This window comes from Poromitra crassiceps, assembly GCF_964638095.1.
Source record: "Poromitra crassiceps genome assembly, chromosome: 12".
Lineage (NCBI taxonomy): Eukaryota > Metazoa > Chordata > Actinopteri > Beryciformes > Melamphaidae > Poromitra > Poromitra crassiceps.
The window spans coordinates 32903781-32923888 of NC_139632.1; the positions used below are offsets into that span (position 1 = coordinate 32903781).

The window sequence follows — 20108 nt, forward strand, 5'->3', positions numbered from 1 at the left end:
TTGAACGTATTATGACCCTACCAGATTATTGTGCCAGTGTTTGGGAGTCTGGGGCACATTCACAACCTTATACTCCATTTACTGCAATTGTAAGGATTGCAAAATACTGATGCAAACAAAACTGTCTAAATATTGTTCAGTCTGGAGGCAGCCTGTCTATCTGGAGACGATCATGTTTAATATACTGCATCCTTAGTATCATTGTCCATTTGTCAGATTAAGCTATCACAATGTTACATTCTTTCCTCTTCTGTGTATCATATTGTAAGCTTTTTCCGAAGTATTTGGATCTTTCATTGTTGCTGCGCATAAGATGTTGGAAGGCCAACAGAGAAGCACTGGCACTTTCCACTCTCTCCACAGTTTGGATCTTTGCAATACAAGTGAGTAATGTCTCTCACTTCTGTAGGTGCTGGGGGGTTTCCTAAATAGGACTGGTTGGCTCCATCTCTGGCAATCCATCCCTTGACGATAGGACTCCATAACAGGGGTTTGGGCATGTGACTGTGAAACCATATCAGTGTCTGATACATTGCTCTTGCTGTCTACCAGCATGTCAAGCACTCATTGGCTGTGACACAACAAGTAGTTTGTACAGAATAGGAAAGACAACAGCATTCACCAAACTCAAGACCCATCTCAGTGAGCTCAAAGATCTGGCCCATTTTGGACTCTTCCAGCTTGGAAGAGTCTTTGCCAGTCGCAAGAGAATTTGCACTTCTGCTTTACGGAAAAAATAAAAAGGAAAATGGACTGATGTGCACAAACTTGGATGAACTGAGGTTCATAATTGCATCAACAACATATGCAGCCTCTGCAAATTTGCCACCAACAGAGGATGCATTTGCACAACATGTGCAAAGAGCAATGTATCAGACAGCGATATGGTGTCACAGTCACATGCCCAAACCAATGTTATGGAGTCCTATCGGCAAGGGATGGATTGCCAGAGATGGAGCCATTAAACCAGTCCTATTTAGGAAACCCCCAGCACCTACAGAAGTGAGAGACATTACTTACTTGTATTGCAAAGATCCAAACTGTTAAAAGAGTGGAAAGTGCCAGTGCCTCTCTCTTGGCCTCCCCTGTACGGAGTTCGGCACCTGCTGTGCAGAATGTCAAAATGTGTCCCCAAACATCTGAGGAACCTGACATTTGACATTCTAGTATCTATATACTTGACCTCTCACTGAAACACATCTTATGTACGCGCAGCAACAATGAAACATCCAAATACTTCGGAAAAAGGTTACAATATGATACACAGAAGAGGATTTTTTTTTACATTGTGATAGCTTAATCTGACAAATGGACAATGATACTAAGGATATATTAAACATGATTGTCTCCAGATAGACAGGCTGCCTACAGACTGAGCAATATTTAGACAGTTTGTTTGCATCAGTCTTTTGCAAGCCTTACAATTGCAGTCCATGGAGTATAAGCTTGTGAATGTGCCCCAGACTCCCAAACACTGGCACAATAATCTGGTACGGTCATAATACGTTCAACAAAGGGCTGATACTGTATTTCATATTTGGATATTTGGACTTTGGCTGTGAAACAAGTGTCCATATGCCAGGTCAAATGAGCAGGTTTTTTTCCTAGTCTGTTCTCCTGTTTTTGTTCATGAAATGAAATGAAGCACTGAGATTTGGGGCTACCATAAAACAAATGTATTATGATTACTATTATACTTGTATTATTCCATCATGTCAAGACAGGAGATACTACTGATTTATAGTTTGGATTAATGTTCCAGTTTCAATAAAACTTCCAATATTTACACCTTGTATTTCTATGTTTTAGAGGCTTGTAATTTAGATCAACTTTATTTTATTGGGTTCCCCACATTCTGACTATTTGGTGATGTAGTGCAGCCACCTGGTATTTCCCTCTCCAAATATGATGATCATCAGAGTGAGCATTCTTAACTTATAGGCCACAGTACCCATCTGACCTCAAACACTATACCGTCCCAACTCCAACATCCCCTTCATCTCCAAAACTCTTGAGAGGGTGGTTGCCGCCTAACTCCAGTCCCACCTCGACTCAAACAACCTCCACAAACCATTTCAATATGATTTCCGCCCTAATCACAGCACTGAAACAGCCCTGTTAAAAATAAATAATGACTTCCTCCGTGCAGCTGACTCTGGAATCCTCACCATCCTCATCCTCCTTGACCTCTCCACTGCTTTCGATACCATCTCCCACCCACTACTTGTGGAGCACCTGCCGAACATTGGAATCACTGGTGTTGCACTTTCCTGGTTTGCATCCTACCTCCCGACAGACAACAGTTTGTCCAGCTAGGGAACCACTCGTCCGGGTCTTCTGCCATTTGACCCAGGGGTCAGTATTGGGTCCACTCCTATTCATCACCTACCTCCTCCCCCTGGGTAAAATCCTCCGACACTATGGTGTCCAGTTTCACTGCTACGCCGATGATACCCAGGTCTATATCTCCACCAAACCCACCACCGCTCTTCCTCCCACCTCCCTCACCGCCTGCCTCCAGGACATCAGGATGAGCAGTAACTTCCTAAAGTTAAATGCCAGTAAAACCGAGGCCCTCCTCATCGGCTCCAAAAACATCCTCTCCAAAGCTCAAAACACCACTGCCCCAAACATCATCATTGACAGCTTCCCTGTTCCCTTCTCCACCCAAGTCAAGAGCCTCTGCGTCATTCTGAACAGCACCCTCTCCTTTGCACCCCACATAAAAAACATCACCCGGTCTGCTTTCTTCCACATCTGCAACATCTCCAGACTCCGCCCATCCCTGTCCCAACACAGCACCAAAGTCCTCATCCTGATCCACGTTACATCCCAGATTAATTACTGCAGCTCTCTTCTCTCTGGCCTACCCACCAAATTGCTCAACAGACTCCAAATGCCTGGATCATCACCCGCACTAAATCATCTGACCACCTCACCCCTGTCCTCATTCAACTCCACTGGCTTCCCATTCACTACCGGATTGACTTCAAAAACCTTCTGCTCACTTACAAAGCCCTACACAACCTAGCACCCACCCATCTCTCTGACCTCCTCCAGGAATACACCCCTTCCCGCTCCCTACGCTCTTCCTCAGCTGGCCTCCTGACTGTCCCGCCTCCCTCGCCTCAGTACCATGGGTGCTAGGGCCTTCAGCTGCTCTGCACCCAGACTCTGGAACTCGTTGCCATCACACATCCAACAGTCTGACTCCATCACCACATTCAAATCCCACCTCAAAACCCACCTGTTCAAATTGGCCTACTACCTTTAATCATATACAGTACTCAATCTGTTATTCGCCTGCCGTGTGTATCTCCTGTCTTTTCTTATATCTACGCTCGTCATATTTTAATGATGCTGGTGTTTGCAATGCTTGTTTTTATGTATGATATTTTAGAATGTCATGTCTCTTTTATGCACTTCAATGACCTTGGGTGTTTTGAAAGGTGTCACCAAATAAAATGTATTAATATTATGTTTACAGGACTATAATTCATTATCTTTTTAGGTAAATCATTTTTTGACTATTTGGTGATGTAGGGCAGCCACCTGGTTCATACCTCAGCAAATCTGACGAGGAAAAGAGTGAGCATTCCCAAGTTATAGGCTTTTATGCCACTTATTCCCCATTCAGAATAACATACAATAATTTGACTGTTTCAGTGAAGAGGTAGTAGGCCTATGTCTAAAGAAATCTCATTTGCAATAGAACTGTACCAGATATCTCCATACAACTACTGGTCAGTGTTCAATAGCACCCTAGACAATTCAGTAATGGTATATTTTTCAGGGATTTCAGTTTTTCTGATAAATGAGAGAAAAGTGATGGAGTCCTATGTTCCTATCACCACAAAGTACAATTTCCGCCTAAACTAAAGCTATATTTACAGGACTATAAGTCATTATCTTTTTAGGTAAATCATTTTTTGACTATTTGGTGATGTAGGGCAGCCACCTGGTTCATACCTCAGCAAATCTGATGAGGAAAAGAGTGAGCATTCTCAAGTTATTGGCTTTTTTGTCACCTTTCCCCTATTCGGACTGGCCTAATTTGGCTCTTTTTCAGGGATTGGGGTAGTTCTGAAGAACAGCCAAAAAAACATCTTTTCCCCCAATTTTTTTTTTGACAACAATCAATTTCATTAATGGGAGACCCTAAAGATGAGAAAAATCATTGTTGTCATTTGTTCTACCTCGGGTAGGGGTATCTCAAAATCTGAGGGCCCATTCTGCTAGACTATTATGGCTGGAATTCTAATGAGAATAAATGATGACCCTTTTTGCATGGGGACCCCCTGGAAGCCCCTCAAGGAGGCGGAGCCCTGCTGGGGGTCCCAGGACCCCACTTTGAGAACCACTGGTCTCGTTGTAATTCACAGGCACCCAGTGAGGTGGATCAGTGATGGGCAGACCTCCCCCACCACCACCCATGATGAGATCAATATGAGCGCAACAGAGCGACAGATGCCTGAGCCTGGATGCTTGAGGTCTACATTAGCACAGACAGCAGGGAGGTCTACATAAGCACAGGCAGCAGGGAGGTCTACATAAGCACAGGCAGCAGGGAGGTCTACATAAGCACAGGCAGCAGGGAGGTCTACATAAGCACAGGCAGCAGGGAGGTCTACATAAGCACAGGCAGCAGGGAGGTCTACATAAGCACAGACAGCAGGGAGGTCTACATAAGCACAGACAGCAGGGAGGTCTACATTAGCACAGACAGCAGGGAGGTCTACATAAGCACAGACAGCAGGGAGGTCTACATAAGCACAGACAGCAGGGAGGTCTACATAAGCACAGACAGAAGGGAGGTCTACATAAGCACAGACAGAAGGGAGGTCTACATAAGCACAGACAGCAGGGAGGTCTACATTAGCACAGACAGCAGGGAGGTCTACATAAGCACAGGCAGCAGGGAGGTCTACATAAGCACAGACAGCAGGGAGGTCTACATAAGCACAGACAGCAGGGAGGTCTACATAAGCACAGACAGCAGGGAGGTCTACATAAGCACAGACAGCAGGGGGGTCTACATAAGCACAGACAGCAGGGAGGTCTACATAAGCACAGACAGCAGGGAGGTCTACATTAGCACAGACAGCAGGGAGGTCTACATAAGCACAGGCAGCAGGGAGGTCTACATAAGCACAGGCAGCAGGGAGGTCTACATAAGCACAGACAGCAGGGAGGTCTACATAAGCACAGACAGCAGGGAGGTCTACATAAGCACAGACAGCAGGGAGGTCTACATAAGCACAGACAGCAGGGAGGTCTACATAAAGACAGCAGGGAGGTCTACATAAGCACAGACAGCAGGGAGGTCTACATACTGTAAGCACAGACAGCAGGGGGGTCTACATAAGCACAGACAACAGGTAGCACAGACAGCAGGGAGGTCTACATAAGCACAGACAGCAGGGAGGTCTACATAAGCACAGACAGCAGGGAGGTCTACATAAGCACAGACAGCAGGGAGGTCTACATAAGCACAGACAGCAGGGAGGTCTACATAAGCACAGACAGCAGGGAGGTCTACATAAGCACAGACAGCAGGGAGGTCTACATAAGCACATACAGAAGGGAGGTCTACATAAGCACAGACAGCAGGGAGGTCTACATAAGCACAGACAGCAGGGAGGTCTACATAAGCACAGACAGCAGGGAGGTCTACATAAGCACAGACAGCAGGGAGGTCTACATAAGCACAGACAGAAGGGAGGTCTACATAAGCACAGACAGCAGGGAGGTCTACATAAGCACAGACAGAAGGGAGGTCTACATAAGCACAGACAGCAGGGAGGTCTACATAAGCACAGACAGAAGGGAGGTCTACATAAGCACAGACAGCAGGGAGGTCTACATAAGCACAGACAGCAGGGAGGTCTACATAAGCACAGACAGCAGGGAGGTCTACATAAGCACAGACAGAAGGGAGGTCTACATAAGCACAGACAGCAGGGAGGTCTACATAAGCACAGACAGCAGAGAGGTCTACATAAGCACAGACAGCAGGGAGGTCTACATAATCACAGACAGCAGGGAGGTCTACATAAGCACAGACAGCAGGGAGGTCTACATAAGCACAGACAGCAGAGAGGTCTACATAAGCACAGACAGCAGGGAGGTCTACATAAGCACAGACAGCAGGGAGGTCTACATAAGCACAGACAGCAGGGAGGTCTACATAAGCACAGACAGCAGAGAGGTCTACATAAGCACAGACAGCAGGGAGGTCTACATAAGCACAGACAGCAGGGAGGTCTACATAAGCACAGACAGCAGGGAGGTCTACATAAGCACAGACAGCAGAGAGGTCTACATAAGCACAGACAGCAGGGAGGTCTACATAAGCACAGATAGCAGGGAGGTCTACATAAAGACAGCAGGGAGGTCTACATAAGCACAGACAGCAGGGAAGTCTACATAAGCACAGAGCAAATAGCTGAAAGCAGGTTTCTGCCCACATTATTCCCCAATTGTGCCTCTGAGTCACCTGGTGAAACTGAGCACATAATATGAAGCACTGATTCATCCTGATCCGGCCTGAAGGAAAACATGGAGCTCACGGAGGCAGAGCACAATCATCTCCAATCCAGTCTTTCCACATCCAGAATCAAAGACTCTTTCTATGAAGGAAGGAGAAACAGCTCCTGTGTGGATCCTGGTTCTTGGTGGAAAAAAGACCACAGAGCAGTGGAGCATATTGGCCAATACTCAGGTCAGCTGCTCCCCTCTACATGTGCACAACAGCTTCTACACATAGCTGCTCCCCTCTACATGTGCACAACAGCTTCTACACATACAGTAGCTGCTCCCCTCTACATGTGCACAACAGCTTCTACACATACAGTAGCTGCTCCCCTCTACATGTGCACAACAGCTTCTACACATACAGTAGCTGCTCCCCTCTACATGTGCACAACAGCTTCTACACATAGCTGCTCCCCTCTACATGTGCACAACAGCTTCTACACATAGCTGCTCCCCTCTACATGTGCACAACAGCTTCTACACATAGCTGCCCTCTTCTACATGTGCACAACAGCTTCTACACATACAGTAGCTGCTCCCCTCTACATGTGCACAACAGCTTCTACACATAGCTGCTCCCCTCTACATGTGCACAACAGCTTCTACACATAGCTGCTCCCCTCTACATGTGCACAACAGCTTCTACACATAGCTGCTCCCCTCTACATGTGCACAACAGCTTCTACACATAGCTGCTCCCCTCTACATGTGCACAACAGCTTCTACACATACAGTAGCTGCTCCCCTCTACATGTGCACAACAGCTTCTACACATAGCTGCTCCCCTCTACATGTACACAACAGCTTCTACACATACAGTAGCTGCTCCCCTCTACATGTGCACAACAGCTTCTACACATACAGTAGCTGCTCCCCTCTACATGTGCACAACAGCTTCTACACATACAGTAGCTGCTCCCCTCTACATGTGCACAACAGCTTCTACACATACAGTAGCTGCTCCCCTCTACATGTGCACAACAGCTTCTGTACACATAGCTGCTCCCCTCTACATGTGCACAACAGCTTCTACACATAGCTGCTCCCCTCTACATGTGCACAACAGCTTCTACACATAGCTGCACCCCTCTACATGTGCACAACAGCCTCTACACATAGCTGCTCCCCTCTACATGTGCACAACAGCTTTGACACATAGCTGCTCCCCTCTACATGTTCACAGCGTTCACTGCTCCCCTCTTCCATGCAGACTGTACAGGGCGGGGGGAGGAGGGGGAGGGGTCTGTTCCATGCAGACTGTACAGGGCGGGGGGGGGGAGGGGTCTGTTCCATGCAGACTGTACAGGGCAGGGGAGGTGGGGAGGAGGGGGAGGGGTCTGTTCCATGCAGACTGTACTGGGCAGGGGAGGTGGGGAGGAGGGGGAGGGGTCTGTTCCATGCAGACTGTACAGGGCGGGGGGGGGGGGAGGGGTCTGTTCCATGCAGACTGTACAGGGCGGGGGAGGAGGGGAAGGGGTCTGTTCCATGTAGACTGTACAGGGCGGGGGAGGAGGGGAGGGGGTGTGTCCTCTGGGAGCTGTCAAGCCTTCCTATTGAATGCAGCCTATTTGTCCCAAGGGCAGCTTCATCACTTTATTTGGCAGCGCCGCAGTCCATCACACACACACACACACACACACACACACACACACACACGTCTCACACACACACACACACATCTCACACACACGTCTCACACACACACGTTGTTCCACTTTTGGGATTCACTCTAATTGAGACCAGAGCTTAACAATGAAAGTTGGAAGCAGTTCCCGTACGAGGCTGAGCTCGTGCCTCCTCACTCACACACACACACACACACACACACACACACACACACACACACACACACACACACACACACACACAGCTGAGCTCGTGCCTCCTCTTGCAAGGGGAGAAAGCTTTGCTTATACGTGTGACCGTTACATATGGGTTTCTTATACCGTTACATCTGGGTTTCTTATACGTGTGACCGTTACATCTGGGTTTCTTATACCGTTACATCTGGGTTTCTTATACGTGTGACCGTTACATATGGGTTTCTTTTTCTTTTCTTTTTTTCCCCGATTTTTTTTTATCCCATTTTTATCCCCCATTAGTGCTAATTTTTTAATTTATTTATCCTGGTTGCTACTCCACCCTCTGCCGATCTGGGGAGAGCCGAAACTGGCTCCATGCTTCCTCAGAGACATGGGCAGTTAGCCAGCCGCTTCTTTTCACCTGACAGGGGAAGCTTCACCGGTAGGACATAGCACGTGGGAGGTTCACGCTATTCCAACCAGTTCCCCTCCCTCTGAACAGGCGCCCTTAACGACCAGAGGAGGAACCACATTAACAACCAGGATATTGCATGTTTTGGTTCGTATATGAAGGAAACCCCCGGGAGGCACGGGGAGAACATGCAAACTCCACACAGAAAGGCCCTTTTGACGACTCCACCCGGGCGGTGGGCACTCGAGGACATGCGGACGGGCACGCATTCCTTCAGCGTTCACAGCGTCTCAGGTGGGAATCGAACCCGAGCTGTGAGGGGACAGCGCTTACCACTGCACCACCGTACCCCCCCCACAGCTGGGTTTCTTATACGTGTGACCGTTGCATCTGGGTTTCTTATATGTGTGACCGTTGCATCTGGGTTTCTTCACTGAAGGTATCGTTTTCTTCTTCCCACTGGAGATTTATGAGTGGGGTTATGAGTTAACGAGGCATCTTAATTACAACTGATGAAAGTTATAATAATCCCAGAAGCGACTACATTGCCTTGGGGCCCAGAGCCTCCCACAAAAATACACACGTTTAAAGGTTAACCAAACCTGGCACAGCATTATTCTACGTGCGTGTGTGTGTGTGTGTGTGTGAGAGACGTGTGTGTGTGTGTGTGTGTGTGTGTGTGTGTGTGTGTGTGTGTGTGTGTGTGTGTGTGTGTGTGTGTGTGTGTGTGTGTGTGTGTGTGTGTGTGTGTGTGTGTGTGTGTGTGTGTGTGTGTGTGTGTGTGTGTGTGTGTGTGTGTGTGTGTGTGTGTGTGTGTGTATATGCATGTATACGGGGGCGGCATTAGCTCAGGAGGTAGAGCTGTCGCCTGGGAATCGGAAGGTTCCCGGTTCGAGGCTGGCTCCTCCCGGCAGTCTGCCGAAGTGTCCTTGAGCAAGACACTGAACCCCTAACTGCTCCCGACGAGCAGTTAGCGCCCTGCATGGCTGCAGACGCCGTCGGTGTGTGAATGGGTGAATGTGAGGTATTCATGTAAAAGCGCTTTGGGTAGTCGATAGACTATATAAAATGCGCTCTATAAATACAGTCCATTTACCATTTATAGACATATAGAGCATGCATAGACAGAATCCATATAATTTACAAAGTCTTGTGAGCCCAAAAAGGATCAATAATGACTACAAGTCAGCAATAGAGCTCAAAAGGCACGTGATGTAATTTGCCCCGGAAGTAAAGTTCCGCATCCATTTTCTCCGTAGACATTTCGATAAATCCAAATAACGAGTTTTAAGGCTGGAACCAAGCCAACACGTGATCCAGAGAATCTTGAGTGACCATAAAACATTCGGTTTAAGCGAAAACAAAAAAGAACGTTATTTTTTCTGCCTTCTTCCGTTCTTTAGTCATTCATTTATTATAAACGGTAAACGCCTGTCACTCACCAGGAAGCCGAGATATAGGCCTGTTTGTCCTAGCCTGGGTAAACCCAGGCTGCACGTGACTAATGACTATCAGTCACAGTCATAGTCTGTGACGTCACGTTGAATGCTCACGCAGGCTATTCTCCCCGCACGAGAGCGTAGGGGGCGGGGCCATGCGCTCATGTGACAGGAGTGATTTGTGTGTGTTTACCATGCTTCTGTTGAAATAAATCCTCCAGCGTTGAGTGACTGTCACGAGCCGGTGTGACAACGCGCCGAGCCCGGGGTAAATATGTCCTCGTGACGACACACGTTCACCCCGTGTCACCTCCGGGGCCAAGCGGCATCGCTCCTCATTCAAAACAACTAGGGCGGATCCCGTGAATCTTTTTAGATATGTTTTTATAAAAAAAATATTAACTTAACATAACTTTTTATAGATAATCTGTTTAGACTTAGCGCCAAACTTTGTTTTTCTAGGTACTTTCTCCGAATTGTAACGTACCTTATCGCATGGCGCTGAAAAGACGGATTGACGTCTATAGACGGCGCCAATGGCGAGGAATGAGTTAATGGTTGTATTTTAATTTTAATATTTGCTTTGATTAAAAACATCCTGTCATTAGTAGTTTTAATTATGTATGACAACAAGCTGTTAGGAAGTTAAACAGGTCATAATTCCCTCTCTAATATGGATTTTATATTGCTGTGAAAACACATTTATCATGCATTGCAAACTGTATTTTTCACCAAAAACTACAGTTTGCATGATAACATTTATTAGAACGCATCTAACGTTATTGACCTTCGTCAATGCTTTTTTTACTCAATAGACATTGCCGAGGATGTCCTAATATATGGACACCCGACGCCATATGTATATGTACATGACATGTCATGTGACTCATGTCGTGTCATGTCCTCCAACTCATACGCTCCATGAGGTCGTAATACAGCAACACCAGGAATACGACCATAGCACGTCTGCTAGACTAGCGCCCCTCAGTGGCAGAGAAAAAGTACTACAACATATCCAGCAACTCATACGACCAATGGCGTTGCATCACTCCAATATGACCATATAGCACGTCTGCTAGACCAGGGGTTCCCAACCTTTTTTTTGCCAAGGACCGGTAGATAGATAGATTTTTTTTTTCGGGCTTGCACCCCGGTACCAAATGCGTTGCGGCCTGGTACCTGGCTGGGAACCACTGTGCTAGACTAGCGCCCCTCAGTGGCAGAGAAAAAGTACTACGCGACTTCCGCCCAAGCAAGATGAAAAACGACTTTTCTTTCAAAAACATGTTAGGATTAGGGTGTGGGTTAGGGTTAGGGTTAGACAAATGAATCTTGTTTAATTAATTAATTAATTAATTAATCGATAAATTCCTTAATCGAATTAAAACTTTTATTAGACAATCGAAGTGTGCTGTTAGTAGGTCTGCACAGGCTTTGGAATGTGCACAGCAGCAGTCACAGAGTGCTTGAAAGCGGACTGGAGACAGGAGAGGGAGAGAGAGAACGAGGGGAGGAGGGGAGGGGTGCTAGTATCGATAACAGTATTGATCAGCTCGGACCTTATTGATTTGCAGCTTTTGAGACATTTGGAACCGGGTACTTATGGATCCCCATCCCTACGTGGCGTGTGGCTGGTGTGACCGGTCTCGCCTGTTAACAAGGATGCTGAAATAAAACTGCCTCCACGCTGCATAGCTTGAGCTTAGCTTCAAGCTCTGTTTCAGCTCTGTTGCCAAAAAGGCCCAACAACGGCTGCACGGTCTCAGACGACTAAAGAAGTTCGGCCTGAGACCCACAATACTCAAAGACTTCTACAGAGGCACCATCGGAAGCCTACTGACCGGCTGCTTCACCTCCTGGTATGGAAACTGCACCAAAAAAGACATGAAAGCGCTGAGGAGAGTGAGGCGCGCGGCCCAGCATGTAACAGGCTGCGAGCTGCCGGAACTGGCAGACCTCTACACTCAGCGCTGCCTCAAGAGAACCAGGAAAATAATCAAGGACCCAACCCACCCACTCAACAACATGTTCTCCCTGTTACCATCTGGTAGGAGATACAGAACCCCCAAAACCCGGACAAGGAGACTACGAAATAGCTTCATCCCCCAAGCCACCAGACTCCTAAACAATAAACAGATCTACCACCACCATTAAAGATAACATGTACAGATTTATTTATGGGCAACCCAAATATATAGACAAAGACTTGTAACTACTAATTAACATAACATAAAGATTATTTATGGATATCCGCAATATACGGCACAGACCCGAAAAGCACCGGAACAGATGACAATAACGATGACAATGTTCTGATGTTAATGTACCAGTTAAGCATGACAGGAAACAATGTTGATAATGTCGATAATGTGAATGACAATGATGACGATGTTGATGACAATGATGATGACGATGTTGATGACGATGATGATGATGACTGTAACGGAATATAACTCAGCTCAAGCATTTCACCGTGTGTACTTGTTAGGGCTGTGAATCTTCACTGGCCTCACGATTCGATTCGATTACGATTCAGAGGGCTACGATTCGATTAGATTACGATTATCGATGCATCTCGATGCATCTTAAATCGATGCATCACTTTTTTCCGCAATACATGATTTATTTTTTCTCACTTTCTTTTTTCTCACTGTGTGGCTACTTTTAAAATAAAAGTGCATTTGGAATTGCATTGTATTATGATCCATAATTAAAATAAACAACTGCATGTACTTCCATTAGGCATGGGTCGATTTCCGGTTTTACCGGTTCGGTTCGGTATACGAGCCCAAACCGGTTTGATCACGTGCAAACCGAAAAAACCTTAAAAAAAAAAAAAAAAAAAAAAAAAAAATCCCCCCAGTCCATTCTGATTGCACTATTGTTCGTATTAGCCTCTTCTCAAGTTGCACTAGTAGGCAAAAGTCTTATTTTGTTTATTATGTTGATGTTTGAAGAAAAGTTAAGCTGAATAGTTATGAGGAATAAAAACAGTGTGTTGTTACAGTTAAAAGGTTCTGCTTATTTGTATTCAGTGTTCGTGCTGGTTGGCAGCATACCAGCTTAGAGGTGCATTATCGCCACCAACTGCAGCCACTTTGATACGTTTTTTGGGGGAATATCGAACCGGTTTCAAAATGTTCAAACCGACCCATGCCTAGGCCCTATATTGTGTGAATTTGTGAGTTTTGAAGTTTATAAGGCAGCTCAGCTGTAAGCCAATCCATTCTGATTGCACTGCTTGTGTTTTTATTAGCCTTTTCTCAAGTTGCACTATAGGCAGCAGTCTTATTTCATTTATTATTTTGATGTTTAGAAGAAAAGTTGAGCTGAATAGTTATGAGAAATAAATACAGGGTGTGTTTGTTACACAGGTGTCCTGCTTCTTTTTATTCAGTATCATTGCTGGTTGACAATACCAGCTTAGAGGTGTATTATCGCTATCAGGTGGACTGAAGTTGCACTACAGACAGTTATGGGCCACACTCGGGAGCCCTGCTTTAAAAAAAAAAAAAAAAAAATTAATTACAAAAGAAATCGGTATACCGGTTCGATCCGGTTTAGACGGCAATATCGAACCGGTTTTAAAATTTTCAAACCGACCCAGCCCTAACTTCCATTATATTTTATTTGATTATAAAAAAATCAAAATAAAACATTTAAATAATCGAGTTTTGACATTTGTGAATCGATGCAGAATCGTGCACGTCCGCATCGCGATGCATCTTATAATCGATTATTTTTGACACCCCTAGTACTTGTACATCCGTGTGACAAACATCTTGTCTGTCTGTCCACCAGTCTGTCTGCATCTACGTGCCTGTCTGTCCACCAGTCTGTCTGCGTCTACGTGCCTGTCTGTCCACCAGTCTGTCTGCGTCTACGTGCCTGTCTGTCCACCAGTCTGTCTGCGTCTACGTGCCTGTCTGTCCATCAGTCTGTCTGCGTCTGTGGGGCGTCTACGTACCCGTCTGTCCTTTCTACCTCCCTGACACGTAATGTCCTGCTGCCAGCGTCACCATGGTTACACAGACAGCCTCTGATGTCACTGCACACACGAGAGCGATGAAGAAATGGGCACTGGCTGTTCCACTCATGACATCAGAGCAGGAAAGACACACCATGTTTCCTCCCTGAGCACATCAACAAGCCCTGAGTGATGCATGCTGGGACAAAGTCTCTTGGTAAACAATGATACGTTTCAGGAATATGGAATATCATGGATGCCGAATATGATGAATATCAGACCTCATTTTCTCTCCCGGCCACTAGGGATGCACCGATTTTGGGCCGATACCGATAACTGATATTAACACAGCTGTTATAGCCGATAAACAATATTTATTGATGTCGATATTATCTGTATAAAAACAAGTTTCTATGATAATCAGATGTTGTAAATACTGAAGACATGTAAACAGTGGATTTGAAAAAGTCATGTCTTTCTTTATTCCCAAAACATTTTGAAAAGCCCATCAATCATAGATGTACGCCATTGTTTCCTCTCAATATGAACATTGTGGCCAATACAGATGTGAACATTGCTGTTACTTTGCTCATTGGAGCAACACTGATATAACAAATTACCAACATCGGCAGATACCGACAGGAATGCTAATATATTGTGCATCACTACCGACCAGACACACACACACACACCTCCCTCCTCTGCCCGTGCCATTCCCAGCTAGCACTGATAAACAAGGAGGCCTACATAAACACAGGCAGACCATGTGTGTTGTGTGTGTGGACGTACATAAACACAGGCAGACCATGTGTGTTGTGTGTGTGGACGTATATAAACACAGGCAGACCATGTGTGTCATGTGTGTGTGGACGTACATAAACACAGGCAGACCATGTGTGTTGTGTGTGTGGACGTATATAAACACAGGCAGACCATGTGTGTCATGTGTGTGTGGACGTACATAAACACAGGCAGACCATGTGTGTTGTGTGTGTGGACGTACATAAACACAGGCAGACCATGTGTGTTGTGTGTGTGGACGTACATAAACACAGGCAGACCATGTGTGTTGTGTGTGTGGACGTACATAAACACAGGCAGACCATGTGTGTCATGTGGACGTACATAAACACAGGCAGACCATTTTGTGTGTGTGGACGTACATAAACACAGGCAGACCATGTGTGTTGTGTGTGTGGACGTACATAAACACAGGCAGACCATGTGTGTTGTGTGTGTGGACGTACATAAACACAGGCAGACCATGTGTGTCATGTGGACGTACATAAACACAGGCAGACCATGTGTGTCATGTGGACGTACATAAACACAGGCAGACCATGTTGTGTGTGTGGACGTACATAAACACAGGCAGACCATGTGTGTCATGTGGACGTACATAAACACAGGCAGACCATGTGTGTCATGTGGACGTACATAAACACAGGCAGACCATGTGTGTCATGTGGACGTACATAAACACAGGCAGACCATGTGTGTCATGTGGACGTACATAAACACAGGCAGACCATGTGTGTTGTGTGTGTGGACGTACATAAACACAGGCAGACCATGTGTGTCATGTGGACGTACATAAACACAGGCAGACCATGTTGTGTGTGTGGACGTACATAAACACAGGCAGACCATGTGTGTCATGTGGACGTACATAAACACAGGCAGACCATGTTGTGTGTGTGGACGTACATAAACACAGGCAGACCATGTGTGTCATGTGGACGTACATAAACACAGGCAGACCATGTGTGTCATGTGGACGTACATAAACACAGGCAGACCATGTGTGTCATGTGTACGTACATAAACACAGGCAGACCATGTGTGTCATGTGGACGTACATAAACACAGGCAGACCATGTTGTGTGTGTGGACGTACATAAACACAGGCAGACCATGTGTGTCATGTGGACGTACATAAACACAGGCAGACCATGTGTGTCATGTGGACGTACATAAACACAGGCAGACCATGTGTGTCATGTGTACGTACATAAACACAGGCAGACCATGTGTGTCATGTGGACGTACATTTACGATTTGCATGTTAAAACAAGTTTGCAGCCTAGGAATAACTGGAAAACATTTTATTGATCTATTAACGTCAGAGGAAGCCAGGATTAGTCAAAACAGTATCAGAAATACACAGCACGTCTGCCGTGTGACTTTTCCAGGTGTGCAGGCACGTCAGAGTTTCTGAAATGTGTCGTCTCAAAGCGATTACATGGAGCGATCAGCGGGGAGAGTACCAAAGAATTCCACTCTGGAGGGTGGTTTCAAAATGTGTCGTTTTCTAAGCGCGAATTCGCCGTCGCCGTCTGAAAGGGAGGCACTAACGATAAAATAATTCCCTGTCACCATAGGAAACCGTCCTCGTGTAAAGGGCCCCTAAGTTGTCATTTATCCACGGGCTCGTTAACACCCCCCAAACCAAACAGCCCATTTGGTTGAACAGGGGACTAAAGGAGGGGGCTTTGGGTGTCTATAAAGAGGCGGGTTGTTTTGTGGGTAGCCTATTAATGACAAACACAGAAAATCCCTCCCCCTATGCCAGTTCTCATTGGCTCAGTGCCGCCCCATCCCTCCTTCATCCCCAAACTACTATTTTACTCTTTCAATAGCTTTGAGCTTTCCTACACACAAACCAAAGCCTTCCAGTTACAGTGTGCAGTACCTCAAGCTGCCACTGGCTCTCTCCACAGCACAGAGCATGACCAGTGTGCAGTACCTCAAGCTGCCACTGGCACTCTCCACAGCACAGAGCATGACCACACTGCTGCACCATTCCATGGGAATGTTTAACATGAGGGCAAACTTCCAGACACTCTCTCCCTCCCTCTCTCCCTCCCTCCATCCCTCCCTCCATCCCTCCCTCAGTGCTGCTCTCCAGGCACACATCTGTGCTGTGTTTTCTTCAGACATCCGTACTACATTCATGCATGACTGATTGTACACAGCTGAACACAAAGTAGTAAACAGTAGTTACTAGTTAATACACGGTAGTTACTAGTTAATAAACAGTAGTTACTAGTTAATGCAGTGGACTCTGTGTGTAACACAGGTGTTTCACATCAGCCCCGCCCCCTCTCTTACCTGTCCTCGTCCCAGTCCATGGCAATGGGGATCATGCCAAACAGGCTGTTGACGGTGGGCGTGGCCAGGCTGAGGCTGTTAGGGATGAACGGCTTCACAGCATCCTTCCCTGGAAAGGCGCTGGGCTGAGGTAGGGCATCAGACATCCGCCTGCCGTCTTCTGCCAGGTTACTGAAGACAGACGGAAGGCCCGTCATGGCCGCCCCGCGGGCTCCCTGGGCCTGGCTCGCCATGCCTGGAGGGGTGTTGCTGGCGCTGGGCACTGTGGCAGGCACGTTCTGGACACCGCTGTGGGAGGTGCTGATGATGGAAGGCTGAGACTGGCTGACAGGCTGCTGGAGGCCACTTCCTGGTAGTATGGAGGCCATGGCCATGGCCACCATGCCCAGTGCCTGGGCTCCGGGTCCAGCAGGGGTGATGACAGGCGATGGGCCCTGGCTGGGTGGAGGCCCCACAGAGAGAGAGGCAACGGGAAGGCTCTGAGTGCTTGAGCCTTGTGGCTGAAGAGGGGCATGGTGACGGTAGTCCGGCTGGCTGCTAGGCTGGGTAGAGTAGGCAAACTGCTGGGCCTGCGTGGCAGGAGGCATGCTGGGAGATTTCTGCAGCATGGCACCTTGTGGCACACCGTTGATGCTGCAGGGGAGGAGGGCTTGAGGAGGAACAGGCTGCATATGGACCTGAGCCGGTTGTGTTTGCTGTGATACCGTAGGATATCCCATGGGCTGGAAGGCAGCCGCTCCATTCAATATCTGAGGGGCCAAGCCGTAGCCTTGCTGCAGGGGCTCAGGGGGGTGGGTGTGATGGACGACCGAATAGCCACTGTCCGCGGTCGACTCCTGAGGCTGTGCAGAGAGTGAGACGACACTGGGCAGGACCACAGAGCCACCGGTGATGCCTAGTCCGCTGTCCCGCTCTATACTGTGATCGAGGGTGACGGCATGTTTGATACTATCCACAGTCCGGCTAACACTCGAGCCCTCCGAGTCTCTCTCATAGAACTCTGTGCATGTCCACCTGCCCCGTCGGAAGGGCTCTCCGGTACCGTGGTCCAGTTTAATGACCCTGAAACGGGAACTACAGCTCACGGTGGACGTGGAGACGGTGCCCGCGGGGGCCGCATGATGAGCCACACCGGCAGAGACCGGAGCAGCAGGGGCCGAGTTGATGGGCGTTAATGGCTGAGCGGTCAAGCTGGTGACGGGGGGCTGAGTTGGCACAGGCGCACTTCCTCCTACAACATGTGGGCTGACGTGAGCAGCGCCGACACTTCTCATAGGAAACCCTCCGTTGACAGGAGCTGCTGCTGCAGCTGGCTGGCCCTCGTGAGCTTCCCCTACATTGTTTAAGGTTTCCTCAGATGAACTCCTGTCACACACCCCCATGTCGGCCCGGGAAACGTCAAAGATTTCCGATGACACGTCCTCCGTCCGGGACTCGTCCGGGTCGTCCAGACTCTCGGTGTCGTCAGTGATGCTACTGGCCGCTACCTGAGCCTGTGTCACACTCGTGATCTGGAAACAGCTCTTCTTCTTCGCAGGCATTTTCGACATGTTGAATATCTGCGATAGTCTACCTTGCCTATTCCCAGATATAAAAACAAGCGTTAGATAGATCTCTAACGTTAGTGAAGAAACACTTGGGGATTTTTTAACAGACACGTATACGACATTTTCATAGCCTCTCCTCTCTCTCTCTCGTCGCAGAAAAATGTGACAGCCCGCCCGGACCCTCCGGGTTGTCTCCCTGTCAGTGCGAGCTTAGCTTGCGGTCCCCCGGTGAGGTGACAGCCCACAGCCGACTGTTGTAGCTCTCCTCCCCCGGCAACTCCACAACTGCTCGGCCTGCTCCGCGAGACACTGTCCCGGCTCCGGAGTTGCAAGCAGACCCCCTGTCGCAGTTCTTGTTCACCAGCTGCTACCAGTACTTTAGTCTGAGGCGGGCCCGTTCTCTCAAGCCACTCTCCTTTTCAGCTAACGTTCACATTAAACGCATACATTTCTCTTGCTGAATAGCTAAGTGAGCTAATGTTAGCTAGTTCTTCAGCCTACCTTGGCACCAGCATGTGCAACATCATGATGTAAACAAACCCGATATGTCCATCGCCCTTTCAAAAAAAGAATATATCCACCGATAAAGAAGAGAATGGTCTCAAACTCAGGGAAGTTGAGCCTCTCGCCGTATGGACTCCTCACTTTGGAGAGCTGCTGAAGCTAGCTGACAGATATCCACTTTACCACAGTGGCAGTAAGCGAACGCTAACAGGCTAACTAACTGCCGCTCGCTTCCTCTCACTCGACAAGATGGCAAGAGTGAAATGCACCCTGGGTATGGAGGTCAAACGTGATTCTGGCGTCTCTGGAAGAAGAAAAAAATACAGATCAACGGCACAGCCATTATTTACTTTGTCAGGATTTTTTCCAGATGAATTTTTTACATTTTAAAATTTCAGAAATATTAATCAGTGGGGAAAAAATCATTTGCCGAAACTTCCGGTTATCGTTACAAAGAGTGTAGAAGAGAAGAGAGGTAATTCACCCCATTTTTGACAACAGCGCTTCCGCCATTTTGGCCTGAAAACGCTCCTCGCGCCTATGGGACAACAGCACAGAACCATGACAGCCAATCAGAGACACAGTAGGGCAGGTCTTATACGGCTGTGGTCTTGCCAAGAAAGTTGGCGTTAGCAATGTAGGTTCTTTGTTGTTCTGGTGAACTTTTCTTCTTCTAAAATCTTATGGCATAATTTTGGAAGTATCTTTTTAGCGAAAAGTATGACCGAACATTTGTTCTAACACAAAATAAATCTGGAATAGTTATTGTAGGCTATTTAACCTCCAGAAGCT

At 47.3% G+C, this 20108-nt stretch overlaps 1 protein-coding gene across 1 annotated transcript in view; it reads right to left on the reverse strand.

The window, feature by feature from the left end:
• Positions 1-19486, reverse strand: part of tsc22d2 (TSC22 domain family 2) — an 81373-nt gene extending 61887 nt beyond the window's left edge. Inside the window, exon 1 of the mRNA XM_083647680.1 lies at positions 17266-19486. Coding sequence (XP_083503806.1) covers positions 17266-18815 — 1550 coding nt within the window. The 5' untranslated portion in view covers positions 18816-19486. The remainder of the gene's footprint in view (positions 1-17265) is intronic.
• Between the last annotated feature and the right edge of the window lie 622 nt (positions 19487-20108).